General features: G+C 36.6%; 2 protein-coding genes across 6 annotated transcripts in view; both read left to right on the forward strand.

Annotated features, from left to right (window-relative positions):
* Positions 1 to 1,643, forward strand: part of LOC125672178 (FK506-binding protein 5-like) — a 26,464-nt gene extending 24,821 nt beyond the window's left edge. For all 5 annotated transcript variants that reach the window (XM_048908298.2, XM_048908299.2, XM_048908302.2 and 2 more), the window contains one exon: positions 1 to 1,643. This exon is cut by the window's left edge and continues 709 nt beyond it. The gene's annotated coding sequence lies outside the window, so the exon portion shown is untranslated.
* A 7,849-nt stretch (positions 1,644 to 9,492) lies between these two features.
* On the forward strand, positions 9,493 to 18,842 carry LOC125670713 (uncharacterized). The gene is made up of 3 exons (XM_048906059.2): positions 9,493 to 10,433; positions 15,832 to 15,984; positions 17,553 to 18,842. Exons 1-3 carry the CDS (start codon positions 10,211 to 10,213, stop codon positions 18,068 to 18,070), a joined length of 894 nt encoding a protein of 297 aa, XP_048762016.2. The 5' UTR covers positions 9,493 to 10,210; the 3' UTR covers positions 18,071 to 18,842.
* The last annotated feature ends 869 nt before the right edge of the window (positions 18,843 to 19,711 follow it).

Below are 19,711 nucleotides of genomic sequence, written 5' to 3' on the forward strand. Positions count from 1 at the left end.
TTGATACTGTGGATTTCACAGCGTGTGATCCGGTTTTCCGGATCACCACACTGGTTTTCTGATTCCGTATCAGTATCCTCTGAAACTGATGCCGTCACAATAGATGTTTTGCACACTCGGTGCCGCCATATTTAATTACCTAATTATATATGCGTGTCAAAGGTCATAGGGGGGAAAACGACGTAATCATCGACGCAGCCTTTTTTTTTTTTTTTTTTTTTTACATTGGTCATAACTTCTAAATGGTAAATATTAGAGCTTTCATATTGTACATGAGCATTTCTTGTGACAAGATCTTTCTACTGGTACCAAGATGTTTGTCCTTGTGACCTTGGCCATCTTCGGAATTGGCCATTATCGGGGGCATTTGTGTTTCACAAATACATCTTGTTGTTATTATGAACACGTGACTAGAATGTTTGATGTGTCGTGCAATATGTTTTGTAAGTGTGATTTGTAGATATGTTATAGATATAGAATTTGTAATACTTCCACTTGACTATGATAAGGCATTACAGTGGTATCAAAATTTGTAATCTTCAAACTGTTGTGATCCATTGTGTGTTACTGTAGATTTGATGAATGAAACCCTCATTCTTGAGGAAATAAAGCTGCCATAGACCTTGCATCGATGTTTGTAGCCCTCTGCTGTGAATTGAATATGTTGTAGTCCTCCTTCTGTGGTAAGTTTTTAATCTCAGTGTTGCTGCTTGCCATGGGGAAACTTTATGTTATCGCAGTAACGGTGTTTGAATGTCTCCATTGTAGAATGACATTCCTCATTCTGATATTTACATCTATACCCCATTGCTTTAGGACGTTTATGTTGTTGATATATACCATCAAGAAATACTTGTAATGTTTTCAATTTAACTTTGTTCTGCCATCAAATGGAATGTTAGAATATTTTCGAAGCACTTTTGTACTTACCCATCAAGCTATATGATTTGTATAAGATGTCAGTATGTTTTCTCCATCTATACTGTGTAAGTGTCACATTACTGTTTTGATGCTAGTCATATATTGTATGATTTGGTTGTGTTGAGTTATGGCCCCTAATTATAACAATACGCTTTAATGCATTATTCTCGTGTGCTAAGTATCGTGATTCATTGTAGTTGTGTTAAAACACGTTAGAACGCTCAAAATCTTTATTATCATTACATACATTCTCATCAGCACTCTGGAGATAAAAAAAAAACCCTGATACTATTATATTCATAAAACAAATCCTTTACAAATTAATCACTTGCAAGGTGATTCCCCTCGAAGATTGCATGACGTGTTGAAGTTATTTGCTTTGTTTTATGCATTTGGTATAGCAGCAATATCTTTATCAGAGTTTATCACATGGAAATTTACCATTAATTTGTGTTGTAGATAGCGGTATTCATAAAGTTGGGTTTTTCTGTGTTAAGCTGTGATTTTTAGCACAATATTTGTTATGTGGTTGTCATGTCACGTGTGTGTAGCATTTAAAAAATAAGCACTGTGATAGCTAAATCCACTTTGATTTGTTTGTCCATTTCCTTTTTTGGACAAGAAATGGGATGAAACTAATGATTTGAGTTATAGAATTGCTTTTATACGTTTTAAATCATTGTACAACATGCATGTTTATTAAACAATGATGTTCAATAGTATTCTTCTTTTTATTGCAACTCACACTAACGAATAACGCAAAACATTACTCCACAAAAAACATCAGGTTCGTTGCCCACTTAATATAACACCATAAGCTAGATTAGGGTTATGGGACCTTATCAAATACTGTAAATGTATTACATTTGGCTGTGTGTTCTATTTAGCGACTTTGGCGGAACGCAGCTTCCGCTAAATCAAGTACATCGCTAAATGCCATCCGTAAATCTAGATGTTTAAAGTAATTCAGGAATGCGCTAAATCAAATCTACGCTAACTTGTTGAAAAAACGATTTCCGCCAAATATCGTACACGCCAAATTCAATACGTTTACAGTACATTATGTATACGTATGATTACGATACTGTACGGATTATGTTACCATAATGAAAACTGTTATAACTAACAATTCAACTTTATAACGAAATGACTGCAGCTTCTCCATCGTCAAATTCCCATATCACTTTCTTATGGTGTTTATGTTTCGCAATTGATTCGAGACGCGAGGGCATGTTATGCATATGACCAATTTTTAAAAGCGAGGCAGACAACTGACAAATAAATTGATGTTATAATGAGTATCATGAGATTGTTAGGCCGTTCTTGGTACACTGGTTTTGACTACGGAAAACTCCTTTTACCTGATCAAGATATAGGGCTCACGACGGGTGTGACCGGTCGACAGGGAATGCTTACTCTTTTTAGTCACCTGATCCCACCTTGCTGAACTCTCTATTTTTGTATTGCTTATATGAGTTATGAGATTGATCACTTATCGTTATCTTCATTCCTGTGAGCTCGAAATAAAAGACACCACAGAGTCGTCCACTTCTGCTTCATACTTAGATATTTTATTGAAAGTAGACATTAACGGCAAACTGACAACTCAACTGTATGACAAAGGGGATGATTTCAACTTCTCCATCGTCAACTTCCCATATTTATGTAGCAATATTCCATTATCACCTGCATATGGTGTTTATATCTCTTCACTGATTCGAGCTTGTTCTGCGTATAGTCAGTTTTTAAATCGAGGCAAACTACTGACAAACAAGTTGATGATACAGGGGTTTCAACAGTGTCGATTGAAGTCAGCATTTTGCAAATTCTGTGGTCGTTATAACAATATAGTTCGTCAATACAACATATCATTGGGTCAAATGCTGTCTGACGTGTTTCATTCCGATTGTTAGGCCGTTCTTGGCACACTCCTTCCAGGCACTTGATCCCACCTCTGGTGTGTCCAGGGGTCCGTGTTTGCCCAAATATCTATTTTGTATTGCTTATGGGATTTATGAGATTGATCACCGTTCGTTATCTTCACCTTTCATATGATTAGGATTTATTTACCCACCAAAATTGTCATCCAGGTATTTCTTTGAAAATCATTGTTTTGTGTGAAAGTGCAGATGCAGTTCATTTATCATAAAATTCTTTTTGTAATGAGAATGACATAGATTTGACGTTATGACACTTAAAAGATGACGTTTTCTCGCTATTTTCTGTACTTTGATATGAAAGGGTTATTCTTAATGCAGTTGTATCAGTCGCTTTAGTGTAATGCTTAGGACGCTTGCCTCGTAACTGGGATGTCTTGGGTTCGATTCCCGATCAAACCTAAGACGTTTCACGTGTACCAGCACCTGGCATTAGAGGGGAGAGACACAGGTCTTTTAAATATGCAGTCTTGTTCACCATGTGTAGATTCAAAGTTTGTGGCACTTCACCTACAGCTACTGACGTCTTTATACGAGTCAAATATTCTCGAATATTGATTGATTGAATATTGTTTTACGTCCCTCTCGAGAATATTTCACTCATATGGAGACGTCGCCACTGCCGGTGAAGGGCTGCAAAATGTAGGCCTATGCTCGGCACTTATGACCATTGAGCAGGGAGGGATCTTTATCGTGCCACACTTACTGTGACACGGGACCTCGGTTTTTACGGTCTCATCCGAAGAACCGCCCCATTTAGTCGCCTCTTACGACAAGCAAAGGGTACTGAGGAGCTATTCTAACCCGGATCCTCACGGGATAAAAAGCAGCTTACAAACACATGTTCATAAAACGTCAAACGTTGGTTTGGGGAAATTTCAAAAATTCTGTCATATTTATCATATGTAAACAATTTCTAATCCAAAGCTGCATCCGGAAAATGAAGCTTTCACCAAAACTACCATTTGAACTATATGGGTAAATTTTAGAAATTGTATTACTTTTGAGGTCATGTGCTTCAACTGATTGTAAATATCAGAAACAAATGATGTGAAACTCAGAACCAGACAGAATGCAATAAAATTGTAATCTATCTACATTGTATATTTAAAGTTTTAAAATGTTGAGTTTACGGTCATTGTGGACCAGAAAAGGTTGTTAGGTATAGTTCCTTACCAGTTGTATTCCAATAAACCGCAAAGAACTTCGATTACAGACTGAGTGCTTTCTCTCAGTCGGACGATTGCATTCTTCGTAAAGTATTGATATTAGTCAAGATAGAAAATCGTCCATATGGAGTTCCAAAAGCATGGTGCATCTAGTCGATATTGGTGGTACTGATCAATACTCTTTCAGTTGTTTAAATGCTCCATTACTAATGTTGTGCTGTGTTCTACTCTCGGTCTTCTTTTAGGTTACTTTCTAGACCTATATTCTTTTAAAATTGGGAATTTGTCTGCTGTGTTTTAATTCTTTTTCTTTCCCATCATGCTCTGATAGCATGAGCTGTTTACAATCATAATGGAATCTCCATATGTCATCCATTTGTAGGGTTACTATATCCTCATCATGAATCACTTTATCCAGGTTCTGGACATCCCATTCGGTCCATTGACCAGCCGACTGTCCATTAACGTCCGCATTACAGACTAATGATCGCCCAAAGATCCACCGTCACCTGTGATATGAGCTTCTGGATAGGTACAGATAATAATAATACTTTATTTCAAAAATGTGGCCTGATTAGTGCACGCACTATCCTCCCCGGGGGCCTTCCAGTTGATACATACAATTATCTACACAAATAATCACTTAAAACAAATTCTCAAAAGCATTCACACAATAGTATGTAACAAATTTCAGTCTATTTCTCACTTATATATAATTCAATAACAATGATAAACAATCACAAAGTCTAATACTCCAGATTACGATTAAAAGACATAAATGTATAAAAGTTATTTACGAGAAGAAGAAAAAACATACTTAAATAGTGGTACGCCAGCTGATAATGTATTTCTCTGCATTGTGTTTAAAACTATGTTGAGACTGAGAAAGTTTCTGTATTTTAGTCTCCATGTTCACACCTGAGTACTGTAAAGAGGTATTGAATAATTGTGTGTGAATAATGATAGACCACAACATTTGACGTAACATCATACTGAGTTTCTGGAAAGCGCTATCTTGATGTGGCTATTCTTTGTTCATTGACCACGAATTCGAAATGTTCATCAAAACCCTTCGGAACACTGTGTTGCATGGTGTATTGTGTAGATAAAGCTCTGTCGGACAAACTTCACTTGATCAGGAAATGGAGGAACTAGCACCGGAGTTTCCCAATGTAAGTATTCGAATCAAAAGAAGGCATGGACCTCGGAACCTGAACAGATCGTCTACGCGTTTGGAACGTTCTGTATACAGTTCGGGCCCGGTCACTTTTTCTTCATGACAACTTTGATATACAGTGTAGTTAGCTTCCCTTTCTGGACTCTCCCGGAGTTATATTTTTATAGTAAATACCACATAAGCTTAATTACCCCTTTAGTTGTTTGCTTAAGCAGATAAACTGGTAATTTATTTAAACTGTTTAAAAATATTTTATCTACCACAAGACTTAGGAATTTGATACAGCGTATTTGTTAGGTGCGATTTTATGTTTTTATCGTCAGCTTCGTCTGTGTTTGATTTACCGAAATTTGAATATGTATCATGACCTTGATGCTGTCCTTGAACAGAATCGTATGAGTTCTGTTGAGTAAATCCTGCGTGTCTTGACATTAAATAAACGAAGTCGGTTTGTTGTTCTAATCACTTTTTTACGGCGCCAAGCGAGTTCCTGTGGTTATAAGACTGTTAGAAACTTGTACAAAACTAAACAATGCATAAAAGCAAATTCGTTTACAACATAATGGTATTCAATAAAAATAACTGTACTTTTATTTCATAGTTCTACTTTCACCCCGTTCATATATTTTAATGTCCTGACATTAAAAATTTCGTGGGCTCCTCTGTACCATTTTTAAACAATTAATTACACCTCGGCGGGACCGTTTGGACATTAATATAACATGTATATTGTTTAATGGTCATTATTCCCACCTAGCCACTAATGGCGATGAACTCGTCCGCAACCAACGGTATATTAGGGGCGAAGACCATCCACGTGATTAATTAGTCGGCGACCTTTTGGTGTGAACAGATAATGGTGTTCGCTGGTTCGCTGAAAATCAGCATCTATTAATTCTAACTGTGATATTACTGTAAGTGTCTAAAGAAAAGAACACGAGAATACGGAAGATAACGTCCTTTAACATAATACATTTTAAATGTGTTCGATCTCGTTGTGAAGATGAAAATGCACAGAGAAATTGTTTTCACATACATGTATCATAAGTAAGTTTTTACTTGTAAATTGTCTATTTATTAGTATATAGAGCAAAAGTGAGTTAACGTGGATAAATTCTGTCAGGAAGGTGTATTGTAGATGTATTGTTGAAAAAAGAGCAATGACAGTCTTTTTCTTCTTTCGGGAACCGTCCCGACTATTGAATTATGACTAAACCACCCACTTCTACCTACGTTACAAAGTCTATGTTACAAAATGCATCTATCTGGTAGACAGCAGCAAGTTCATGTCAATAATGTAGCATCCAAATTTAACTCAGATAGATTGTGGAGTACCTCAGGGGAGCATTTTAGGCCCTCTTCTACTCTTATTTTATGTCAATGATATGTCTATAAGTATTGATATATAAATATTGATAAAGACTGCAAATCGATTTTATATGCCGACGATAGTGTTGTATATTATGTTCATAGAGATCCTGGTGCCATTGCACACACATAAACAAGGAAATGTTATGTAAAATTGCTCTTCATGGCTTATACTCCCTCTTCACCTTGGCAAAACAGAAACTATTTTATTTGGACCATCCCGAAAACAGATTTTGTTTTACAAGTTTTAAAATTCTATGTAATGGTCATGAATTCAAATGATCAGATAGTGTTCAATATTTAGGTGCATGTGTATAGATAAAATTCTGTCGTGTGAAAATATTGTTTCAAGCATCATACAAAAGATAAACGCTAGACTTCATTTTTTGTACAAAAATACATCTTGCCTAAATACAGTCAAGAACGACCTTATGTTCTGCTTTAATACAATACTATTTTGATTACACATGTTCATCTTGGTATCGTGGTATTGGCAAAACTTGCAAGTAACCCAAAACAAAGTCGTCCGATTTATTTTAAATCTAGGCCCTAGAGCAAGCATTTCTTGTGAATTCCAGACTCTTTGGGCATGTTAAGAGTGGATGACAGAGCTACTCAATTAAAACTTAACTATGTATTTGATATAAAGGGTGAAGATAACAAACAGTAATAAATCTCATAACTCCTGTAAGCAATACAAAATAGAGAGTTTGGCAAACACGGACCCCTGGACACATCAGAGGTTGGATCAGGTGCCTAGAAGGAGTAAGCATCCCCTGTCGACTGGTCACACCCGTCGTGAGCCTTATATCTTGATCAGGTAAATGGAGTTATCCGTAATCAAACTCAGTGTGCCAAGAACGGTCTAACAGTCGGTATGAAACTTGTCAGACATCATTTGACCCAATGATAGGTTGTGTTGGCAAACTAGATCGTTATAACGACCATAGAATTTGCAAAATTCTTCCTTTAAACGAGACTGTTGAAACCCCTGTTCTCACGTAGAAGTTTTGAATAAATTCTGCTTCGTATGAATACAAAAATAGGTCAGCCAACAAAGGAGCACAATCCATGCCCATGAGAACCCCAACAGATCGCCGGAAGACCCGACTACCAAAGGCCAAGAAGACACCACCAACGATGAACTCTAGCATGCTTATTGGAATATTGTGCCTATAAATACAAAAGAGTTGACAACTAAGCATTTTTTTCCTATTAGAAAGCAAGACACGGGATAGAACAAGATAACAGATCCACTCTTGGTAATACTTATTTTTAGATTTAGCATTCTATAATAAAATATTTGAAGCTTGTCATTATGTAACTATTAATCAAAATCTGCCAAAATTCCAATTGTTAGTCTTGTAATTTTTTGTCTGTTGATCATATCTATTATTATTATATAAATATAAGCCACTTTATAAGCTTTAAGAGTTCTCCTTAAGTTATTATATCATCATATGTCATGTCATCCATACAGTTACTTTTTCTTTACAGCGTAAGTGTTATAACTACATGATGATTTAGATTATGTCAGATTTCAATTGGTTATTTTTAGATTTATAACCATGACATTCTGCAATATTTTATACCTGAATAAAATGAAATGAGATTAAATCACTGTCCAGTTTTCGGGTGGGACTACAATATCTGAAGGAAAGAAAACAAGATCGTAATGGCGAGGAGAAGATTATTTTTCACTGTCATCAGATAACTCAGGGCCTGTCAACATTCACACCTTCATACATTTGTAGTTCAATGGGTGACCTAGACAATTTTAAAACCCTCTCTCCTTACTCCTTCTCTCTTGAAAAAATATATTGCCATTTTCTACACAAACTCGTTACTGCTTACTTGTTATATGATCATTGAATACTTGATTAATTGTTAAAAACATCTGCAGGGAGGTATGGTCAGAAACCTGTCATATTGTGTATGTTTGCATCGCCTCTCGTACCTCTGTAGTTTTATAACGCTTTGTAGTAGGTGTAAAATGATGACAGGGGCCGACATCACGAAAGATTCCCTGCCGAAGGCACACACGGTTCACCTAGTAGTCTGGGTTACTGGTATGAACAGTTGCGTGACAAAAATGCCCCCCCCCTAATTAAAATACGGTAAATTGTTGGCTATATATTGCATCCAAAAAATCCTTTTTCCAAAAGCCACCCTGAAAGTCAATTGCTACTTAATTTTGATTTTTAAAAAACCTACTATAATTATAAAAACGGTAGTATTTGCTGTCGTAATTCTTAAAATTGTCAATGCATTATCTTGCAGAGATTTAACGATTCATTCACAAAATTTGTAAAGATATAACAATTTCATCCGACACAGAGTTTTTTTTTTAATTCGAAAAGTACATATATTTGTATGAGGAATAAGTATTCCAAAATTAAAATTCGTGTTAAAAAAATTTCTTCTAAAATTATCAGAAGATTCTATGAATATTTCTGAGATCAGTCCTTTTAATTTCATCAAAAGTAGACCAGAAGGAACTTCAGAGGATTTTTTTTTTTGGGTAAGATCTGAAGTATTTTTGTTTTTCTTAAATAGTCCAAGGGGTGCATATGTTATTGGAATTCTGAAGACAATGATATCATGTGCAGCAATGTACATGTAATACTACATTGTATAAAACTAATTAGCCCTACTGTTTAAATATTTAAATATGCCACGACGTGTTTATTTGTGTAGATGGGCTGTTTGCTCCATCAGGAAATGCAAGAAAGAATAGATCGTTAAGCAGCGATTCAAATAAAATACGGTATATAAAGGAGCGCTTATAAATATTAATGAGACTTGTTGATAACCTTCTTTCACAATGAAGAATTTTCACTTGCATCTTAAACAGTAAAATCAAACACAATCCCTAATTAAAGTCTAACTTGATGATTGCGTAATATTACAGGTATATCGGATCATCTGATTATCCGTAAGGTAAACATAGGTGATAATTTTGATAATCTTGATTAACCTGGGAGCCGTTCAGACCACCACCTGTGAAGAGACAATAGATTACATCATTAATTCATGGACCGGACTCCATTTTTTCCTTTTCTTGTGTCCTCGGTGAATGTAAAATATACCGTATGGAATTTTATCATGAAAATTAATTCCGTTCGAGTCTAGCTGTGGGTCTCCATTTAATTATTATGAATACCAGAAGATTATTTCTTTGTAGGGTTTTTCAGTTTTAGAATGATCGTCATACAAAAATCCGGGGATTTTTGATCTACACACAGTATGACTTAAATTCGATTCTTGCCAATGTGAACACGGTTGGTTAATTCCATTCATGTTTGAACAGGTAAAAAAGCGTGCATTGTGAAATCGTTACGCTTGACAACCCCTTCATAAAAGTAAGTTCAATGACGTGTTGGACTGGAGGCCGTTTAATTTATAAACAAGAAGGGCGTATGCTTTCACCTACAGCCAGTGCTTGTGTGTACAGAAGATAGGAAGGCTGATAACACGGGAACAGGTCTATCAAGACCCGGCCATCATTTTCGAATTATTTTTCGTCAGCCATTGTCGCAATGATGTTTTAGGATTCTGACTCTCAGACTGGGTCTGATATTTACGCTTCTGTAATTTTGAGAAATTTGAATAATTTTGAGATCATTTTAAGTGACAAAATGGCTTGGCCAGGAGTGTTAAAAGTGGCGTTTGCTTTGACTTTATTTGCACTGTTTTTTGTTGCTGTGGGATATGTCCTGCCCTGGTGGTTTGTGGGGAAAAATTTCTACCTGGGTGTGTTCTACGGACTAGTCTGTTACCCTGGAGACATAAGCGGTGGAAACTGTACGGTGTTCTCCTACCAAGACATCAAGATCGCCAGCCCTTCCGCCTATTCACTGGGTGAGTATTTTAATGTGTGATACAGGGGTACTTCCGGGTAAATGATGTGATCAATACGGGTCTACCTTACCCCAGAACAACCCCATCCCACACACCATAACACCCCACCCCCCCTACATATGTGAGAATGTTCATGCTTATTTTACAATGGTTGATAAAAAGAACAGGCTGGTACAATGAAGGCGCACATGCATTGTTTGTTTCACCTGTAGACTATTGGTTAGATGTATATGTAAACTGCCATCTGAATAAATGTATAATATCGAAACAAACCGAAATATATAACAAGATACACATGTAATAGTGAAATGTGATTAGAAACATGCACATGTAACCGTGAAAATGTGGTATTAAAAACAAAATAAAAAAACACCCCTTATAATAGGAGTAATTCATCTAACATTAACGACCCTCTGTGGCAATAAAAATACTTTAATTCATGTAAATCCCTTTTATTTTTATGTTTAGATTTCAACATAAAAAGAACCTCCATTCATGCGATGCCTGTTTGAATCTGTAGATAGTCACAATGCTGGTTGAACGAGACTTGGTACATTAAACAAAATATTTTTTGGCAAACAATCTAGTTGTGATAGGCTATCCCCATCAAAAAGAAATTACAAATTAAAATATGGGTATTGGTGCTTGTTGGAATCAAAACTTGATTTCTCTAAATAAACTTTGGGAATAGTAAGGGTGTTCAAAGTGACTCAAACACACAACGTCCACATTATCAGACAGCGTGCATACACACTGTATCACTTGACCACCACTGACACTAGATACTGATAAAAAGTAGAATGACGATGTGTCAGCCATCGCCCATGATGTGTTTCAGTGACGCGTGAAATATATGCAAACTCCTGGTATGGAATATTACAATCTGTCTTGAGAAAACGCACTACCAAATGATTAAATTAAATCCTATCAATTTGTATTCAGAAAGGGGAAAGACAGTCCGCCATCTCTCAAATAGACAAAACACCGGCCTGTCGATTAAATGTAAAACTTTTAATTGTCTTTTTCCCGTTTTTATGGAAAGGGAGGGGCTTTGTGGTGGTGGGAACATACATATTGATAGCATTATTTGTGCTCATTGAGTCCTACAATTACCAGTAGATGGATAAACATGAACTAAATAAACTTGAAAACTGGACAATAAAGCATGATAATTAAATATTAAGTAAGGGGTCTGGTTTCCAATCTTCGCTCTATCATTTATAAATGAGGGACAAAGAGTGCACGTGGGGTAGGCTTTTCATGATTTGATGATGAGTGGTATATAGAGTGAGAATTGTCCCTCGAAACGGGGCATATTCTCAAAACTATTTGCCAATGACCCGAGAAAGTATAAAGGTACCCAGATCTCTCTGTAAGTTGGAGTAGGCTTGAATCGACGTTTCAAATATACATGATGAAAAATATCTTCCTGTCAACAAAATATTCACGAGAATGATTTGTTTACAGGAAGACAATTATTTTTTATTATATATATCTAAAACGTCGAGAGGTGGTGGAAATGATATAGCAGATAATCTCAGAATTTGAATATTTTGGTTCCAGTGACCTTCACCTTTCGCATATTTGTTTTTTATTTCATTTTATTTGAACATATTTTATCATTACATACACACATTTTAAACTTTGGAAAGCGGTTAGACTGAAATCATTGGATAAGATCCATCATGCTCAACACATTAGATCCTATTTCATCTGTCATGAATTGTGGATATGACATTTCCTCACACACCACACATACTATCATCTTTCATTTAAATTGAAAGTAAACTACAATGCAAGGGGGAAGTTTTCCGTAAAGTGGTTCAGCAATATTCTTGTAGGTTCTAACCCAAACTTACAAAGATGTGACCATGTTTTCTCCGGCATGTTGAAGTGTCTACTAAATGTCACTAACCAGCCCTTTGGTGGTATGCTTTCTCACTGTGTGCAAGTGATATCCTAGGTGTGTTTCCATGCTCTGTATAATCAACATGGGTCTGTTTAAAAAAGAGTTTGTCCCGCCATAGGGTATCAAACAATTCGCTCAGCGCACATTGGTATGTCGTAATAAGTTGTGTTTCTAAGCGCGAACATTACGCAATATATTGACCTTAACGTGAATAGGCTTGGGTACGGGTAAATATTGAATAGATTGGTAAAGAACGTGCACCCTTCTGTTATGTATGCTGTAACAGGTGTGGACAAAGGGAGCGCCATGATTTTAATTTGCTCAACACATAGGTAGTAGATCCTATTTCACCTGTCCTGAAGTGTGGATATGACATTTCCTCACACACCACACATTTCAGACAGACCCTTTGTGATTTTTAGGATTGATTTAGAGACAGAAAGTTAAAAGGAAATATCAACATTCATAGGTGCTTATAGAGACAGTCGTAAAATTCTCAATAACTTCATCTCAATGTCGAATGCCAATCACGATACAAAGCTCCGGTCAGCTCCGTATATTGCGATACGTTACAGATCCAGTATCTATTATTTGGAGCGGGTATTGATACTGTACAGAGTTTGGTGCATCTTGTTGCCTCACGAGCACGAAGAGTGACGATAGATTTAAATTTACAAGGATAATATTCAAACATCGTATACAGATTTTTTAAAATAACATTTACATATTTTGTGTTGTAGCATGAAAAGTGTGTGCAGGCAGATTTTTACTAAGATCGATTTACTCAGTATAACAAGCTGTTTCAGTTTTGCGGTAGAAAACTTCAAAAACAAAATCTTTAAAAAAAAAGAATACCACTCGTCTGTATACGCCTGAATTAGAAATTTAAATTCATCATAATGCCTTTCTGAAAAATATTTTGATAATTCAAATATGTTTAGTATGTTATTGTTTATTGAGAATTAAAATCTTCTTTAAAACGTAATTAAATTATATGCTAAATCCCAGGCCTGCGATAGTATTGGACCCCGTGAAGGATATGACTTGCAGGGTTTATACAAGTAACAAGCATTCCCAATCAGAGTTTGCTGTGCACAGGAAGGTTTATACAGCGTGCTTTACCATGTAATTTAATGCCCTATATCTGCCCGTTGTTCAATTTAGATTTATTAAAAACTGAAAAACTAATAACACTATATGCAATGACGCAGTGTTTTTCATACAGAAAAATCACTTCCTTGTTCAGACAGTTTCCACTCACAAACACTTTCAAAATTCCCAAAATGGTGCCAAAATTCCCAAAATGGTGCCAAAATTCCCTAACATGGTACCAAAATTCCCCAAGAAGATTAAATGATTAAGGCTTCATTTGAACTTTATGAAAACAGCGTAGATATTGGACAGTAACTGTATGATATCGTTATCTAATCAAGCGTTTATAGAACTTAGTATAATGTTGATTTTTATTACGTGCATGTCATGTCGCATAACGTGAGAAGGTTGCAATACAAGGCTATAGTTACAAATATATATATATATATAGTAAACATTGCAGAAAAAGTCCATGGTATAGGTAATAAGTAAAAAAATATATATATCCAACGATGACTAAGTACACATGATCCACATTTAATGAATTACACTTAGCGCTTTCGCCGTGTACCACTCAGAGTGTAACAATTTTTACAAAAGAGAGTAAAAATTGTTACACTCTGAAGAGCCGAACTACACGGCGAAAGCGCCAAGTGTAATATATGTTGATGATTTCTCCCTAATCAACAGGTCACAAATTAGCTTTTGGAATTGGTGTGAAAAACACTGTTGCGATGCACAGGCACGTGAATGTAATCATAACACTGGAGGAAGGCACGTGAATGTAATCATAACACTGGAGGAAGGCACGTGAATGTAATCATAACACTGGAGGAAGGCACGTGAATGCAATCATAACACTGGAGGAAGGCACGTGAATGTAATCATAACACTGGAGGAAGGCACGTGAATGCAATCATAACACTGGAGGAAGGCACGTGAATGCAATCATAACACTGAAGGAAGGCACGTGAATGCAATCATAACACTGGAGGAAGGCACGTGAATGCAATCATAACACTGGAGGAAGGCACGTGAATGCAATCATAACACTGGAGGAAGGCACGTGAATGCAATCATAACACTGGAGGAAGGCACGTGAATGTAATCATAACACTGGAGGAAGGCACGTGAATGCAATCATAACACTGGAGGAAGGCACGTGAATGTAATCATAACACTGGAGGAAGGCACGTGAATGCAATCATAACACTGGAGGAAGGCACGTGAATGTCATCATAACACTGGAGGAAGGCACGTGAATGCAATCATAACACTGGAGGAAGGCACGTGAATGTCATCATAACACTGGAGGAAGGCACGTGAATGCAATCATAACACTGGAGGAAGGCACGTGAATGTAATCATAACACTGGAGGAAGGCACGTGAATGCAATCATAACACTGGAGGAAGGCACGTGAATGCAATCATAACACTGGAGGAAGGCACGTGAATGCAATCATAACACTGGAGGAAGGCACGTGAATGCAATCATAACACTGGAGGAAGGCACGTGAATGTAATCATAACACTGGAGGAAGGCACGTGAATGCAATCATAACACTGGAGGAAGGCACGTGAATGCAATCATAACACTGGAGGAAGGCACGTGAATGCCATCATAACACTGGAGGAAGGCACGTGAATGCCATCATAACACTGGAGGAAGGCACGTGAATGTCATCATAACACTGGAGGAAGGCACGTGAATGCAATCATAACACTGGAGGAAGGCACGTGAATGTAATCATAACACTGGAGGAAGGCACGTGAATGCAATCATAACACTGGAGGAAGGCACGTGAATGCAATCATAACACTGGAGGAAGGCACGTGAATGTAATCATAACACTGGAGGAAGGCACGTGAATGCAATCATAACACTGGAGGAAGGCACGTGAATGCAATCATAACACTGGAGGAAGGCACGTGAATGCAATCATAACACTGGAGGAAGGCACGTGAATGCCATCATAACACTGGAGGAAGGCACGTGAATGTAATCATAACACTGGAGGAAGGCACGTGAATGTAATCATAACACTGGAGGAAGGCGCCCTGGTTCTTCCGTGTTAATTGTACTTTTTCTTTCAGCTTGAAATGTATCGACGAGATTCTACCTAAGAACAAATAACCAAACGTTTACATAAACAGATGATTGATAAACGTTACGTGTAAATAATGTTAAACTTACGTCTTATATATATATATATATATATATATATATATATATATATATATATATATTACTTGAATAATAATGTTAAACTTACGTCTTTTACACACACACACACACACACACACACACACACACACACACACACACACACATATATATATATATATATATATTGCTTGAATGATAATGTTAAACTTACGTCTTTTACATATTTCAGCTGAACTGCCTCTCTTCGTCGTCCTGCAGATCATTACGTCATCGGTGGTAGGGCTTACCCTACTAGCCAGCTTCATTCTCCTTATCGGCGCATGCGGAAGTGTGAAGAGCAAATGTCCTTATGTGCTAGCAGCCATATTTCAATTTTTCGGAGGTATATTTCTACTTTTATCTCTCTTTCTTTCTTCTTCTTTTTTTTTGTGTGTGAAATGAATCATTTTGTGACTAGATGCTGCAGTCTTAACAAGAATATTAGATTTAGATGTTGGGCTCTGAAAGTCCCAATTTCGAAGTTATTCTAATGTATCACGAGAATGTTGAGAAAATAAAAAATAAAATACTGATATAAGTATGTAGTAGTCCTGCGAAAATTCACTGACAATTAATGGTATATGTTTGACATGTACAATGTAGATGTATAATGTATTAAACAACATTCTTTCCTTTGTCTTATTTACGGTTCTTCATCTACAGTACATGTTTTAGCTCACCTGAGCCGAAGGCTCAAGTGAGCTTTTCTGATCAAAATTTGTCCGTTGTCTGTCGGTGTCGGCGTTGTAAACTTTTCACATTTTCATCTTCTTCTCCAGAACTACTGGATCAATTTCAACCAAACTTGGCACAAAGCATCCTTGGGTGAAAGGCTTTCAAGTTTGTTCAAATGAAGGCTATGCCCCCTTCAAAGGGGATATAATCACAAAAATGCATAATTAGGATAGGGTCATTTAAAAATCTTCTTAAGAATCACTGGGCCAGAGAAGCTGACATTTACATGAACGCTTCCTGACATAGTGCAGATTCAAGTTTGTTCAAATTATGGCCCCCGGGGGTAGGTTGGGACCACAATAGGGGATAAAAGTTTTACATAGAAATATATTGGGAAAATCTTTAAAAATCTTCTTCTCAAGAACCACTGAACCAGAAGAGCTGAGATTTACATGAAAGCTTCCTAACATAGTGCAGATTTTATTCAAATCATGGCCTCCGGGGGTAGGTTGGGTCCACAATAAGGGATCGAAGTTTGTACATAGAAATATATAGGGAAAATCTTTAAAAATCTTCTTCTCAAGAACCACTGAGCCAGAAGAGCTAAGATTTACATGAAAGCTTCCTAACATAGTGCAGATTCAAGTTTGTTCAAATTATGGCCTACAGGGGTAGGTTGGGGCCACTATAGGGGATCAAAATTTTACATAGAAATATATAGGGAAAATCTTAAAAATCTTCTTCTCAAGAACCACTGAGCCAGAAGAGCTAAGATTTGCTTGAACGTTTTCTGACATAATGCAGATTCAAGTTTGTTCAAATCATAGCCTCCAGGGGTAGGTTAGAACCACAATAGGGACTAAGGTTTTACATGCAAATATATATGGAAAGTCTTCAGATATGGGCCAAGGTGACTCAGGTGAGCGATGTGGCCCATGCCTTCTGTTAAACTTCTTTTCCCTGATAGGCAAAAAAGATGATTGAATAATATATGTAATCTTTTATTTTCAACTCGTATTTCTACATTTTATGACACCGAGTTTTTCAAAAACAAAACGAAAACCACCCGTTTTCTTATTTCTGCACTTTTGTAAAATTCCTTTTCCATTGATTTATTTTACTATGATATAAGAACCAGTCTTATATTTTCAGCTCTTAATTATACTGCAGTTTTGTCAATTTCATCAACGGTATTATACGAAATCGTTTGTAGGTAATTCAATCCTTCTATTTCAGCTCTTATTTCCGGACTGACTGTGGGTGCTTTTGCGTTCGTGTACGTTCAAACTTACGTCTCCCTGTCTGATTACCTGGCAATAGACGGCAAAGTATTTCCGTATTCCATTCTCTCTTTTGGACTCGGTGGTTTCATCCTTTTCATTGCTTTTATTTGTCTCGCCATTGCAACATGCACGTGGAATAATATGGATGACGATGATGATGACGACATGAATCCGCGATATCCAATGAATGATTACAGCAAAAGTGGTTATGGCAACCAGGCGTACACAAGCGACAGGAGAAATGACTACGTCGTTCCTAGCTCGCAGAAGTATGGTTATGATTCCAGAAACGACTACAGCAGCTCTAGAAACGACTACAGCAGCTCTAGAAATGACTACAGCAACTCTAGAAATGACTATAGTAGCTCAAGGAACGACTACTCTAGAAATGACTATCCTTCCAAACAAGAGTATCCCTACAGAAACGACAACATGTATCGACCATACAATAAAGCACCCTCTCGATATTAGGATATTAGGATATGCTTTTTCAAAGGAATCAGAAAGAGTAAAGTTATTTGCCATAATCTGAAAAACAAAAAATTCAAAACACCGATGTATATGTGTTTCAACGGGTATAATAAGGTCGTTGGCGTGTTCTGATTTGTAAACTAGTGAAGAAATGCATTCCGTTTACTATCTGTTGTGGACAGCCGGTCCTAGCATCGGCTACTTTGTCTATTCAATCTAACCATCAATCTCCTACATTTCCGCGAAATCAAAACCTAACTCTACGTGTAAGTGCAGTGCAAAATCGCCTAACGGTTGTACTCAGGGAATTTTGTTGGCACCCCACCACTTCAATGTATTTGGGGAATCCATTTGAGTGAGAACAATCGACTGGGGATTATGAACTTTTACAATAGCATCAATCATGGAAGATAAGATGAAATGTGGTACTGAATGCGGAAAACCGACATAACACGAGGAGGAAGGAAGTGAGGGGAAACGTGTAGCATATGTACAGTGTACAATAACCATCTTTTTTTTGGGTATAAACCTGTCGCTTTATATGGTTGTTATCATTTCATTTGTTTGATTTACTGGGTGGCTACAAATACACGTTGTTAAAGCAAGACATCTCTGCTTGTCTTCTTTGAATCTATCCATCAAAATCAAACATTTAAAACATAATTTAACGTGATATTGTATTCACGTGCAGTATGATAATTATATACATTTTGTACATTTTATTTTAAATCATATGTATATATTACTGAATAAAATATATATGACCATACTATTCCAGATTTTGATCGTTGCATATTTTGTTCACAGACTCGAGAGGTCGCATAAGTTTTTAGATAATTATGTACTTCTAAGGGAGATAACTCACCAGAAAAAATTATATGGATGAAAAAATGAATATATAAAACATCGATCGATATCAAAATTTCTGTAAAGAATACAAAATTAAGAGTAGGGTAAAAACACGGACCCCAGAGGTGGGATCAGGTGCCAAGGAGGAGTAAGCATTCCCTGTCGACCGGTCACACCCGCCGTGAGCCCTATATATTGATCAGATTCCGTAGTTAAAATCAATATGTAAAGAACGACCTAACAGTAAGTAAGAAAAGTGGAGGATGTGTAAAATACTAGTAATACAATACTTTATTTAATCAAAAACAGTTTTAGTAGAAAGCAATCTGAAAAAAATTTAAATCCCTGCCGGACTCAAACCAGCGATCTGCTGATCAGCAGTTGACATATTAACCCACAGAGCTAGGCAATCAAATTTAAAAGGAATATACAAGTATTGCTGATATTTAAATTTTCATTCTTGTTTTCAGGAGGTACTCTACATCGTCATAATGGTTGACTTCCTTTTAAAACATGGATGAAAATATAAATATCAGCAATATTTGTCTATTCTTTTCAAAGATTGTTGCCTAGTTGAGTAGGTTAGCACGTCAACTGCTGAACTGTAGGTCGCGGGTTCGAGTCCAGCAGGGGTCTTACATTTTTTCCAGATTGACTTCTACTAAAATTGCTTTTTTTGACTAAATAAAGTAAATTTGAAAATTTTCGATTTCAAAATGTAGTCAATATCCTCAACTTTTCAACCATATCAAATCTCTGGTGTTACATTCCTTATTGAAAGGAAATCGGCCA

The sequence above is a fragment of the Ostrea edulis genome, chromosome 4 (genome assembly GCF_947568905.1).
Source record: "Ostrea edulis chromosome 4, xbOstEdul1.1, whole genome shotgun sequence".
Classification (NCBI taxonomy): Eukaryota; Metazoa; Mollusca; class Bivalvia; order Ostreida; family Ostreidae; genus Ostrea; species Ostrea edulis.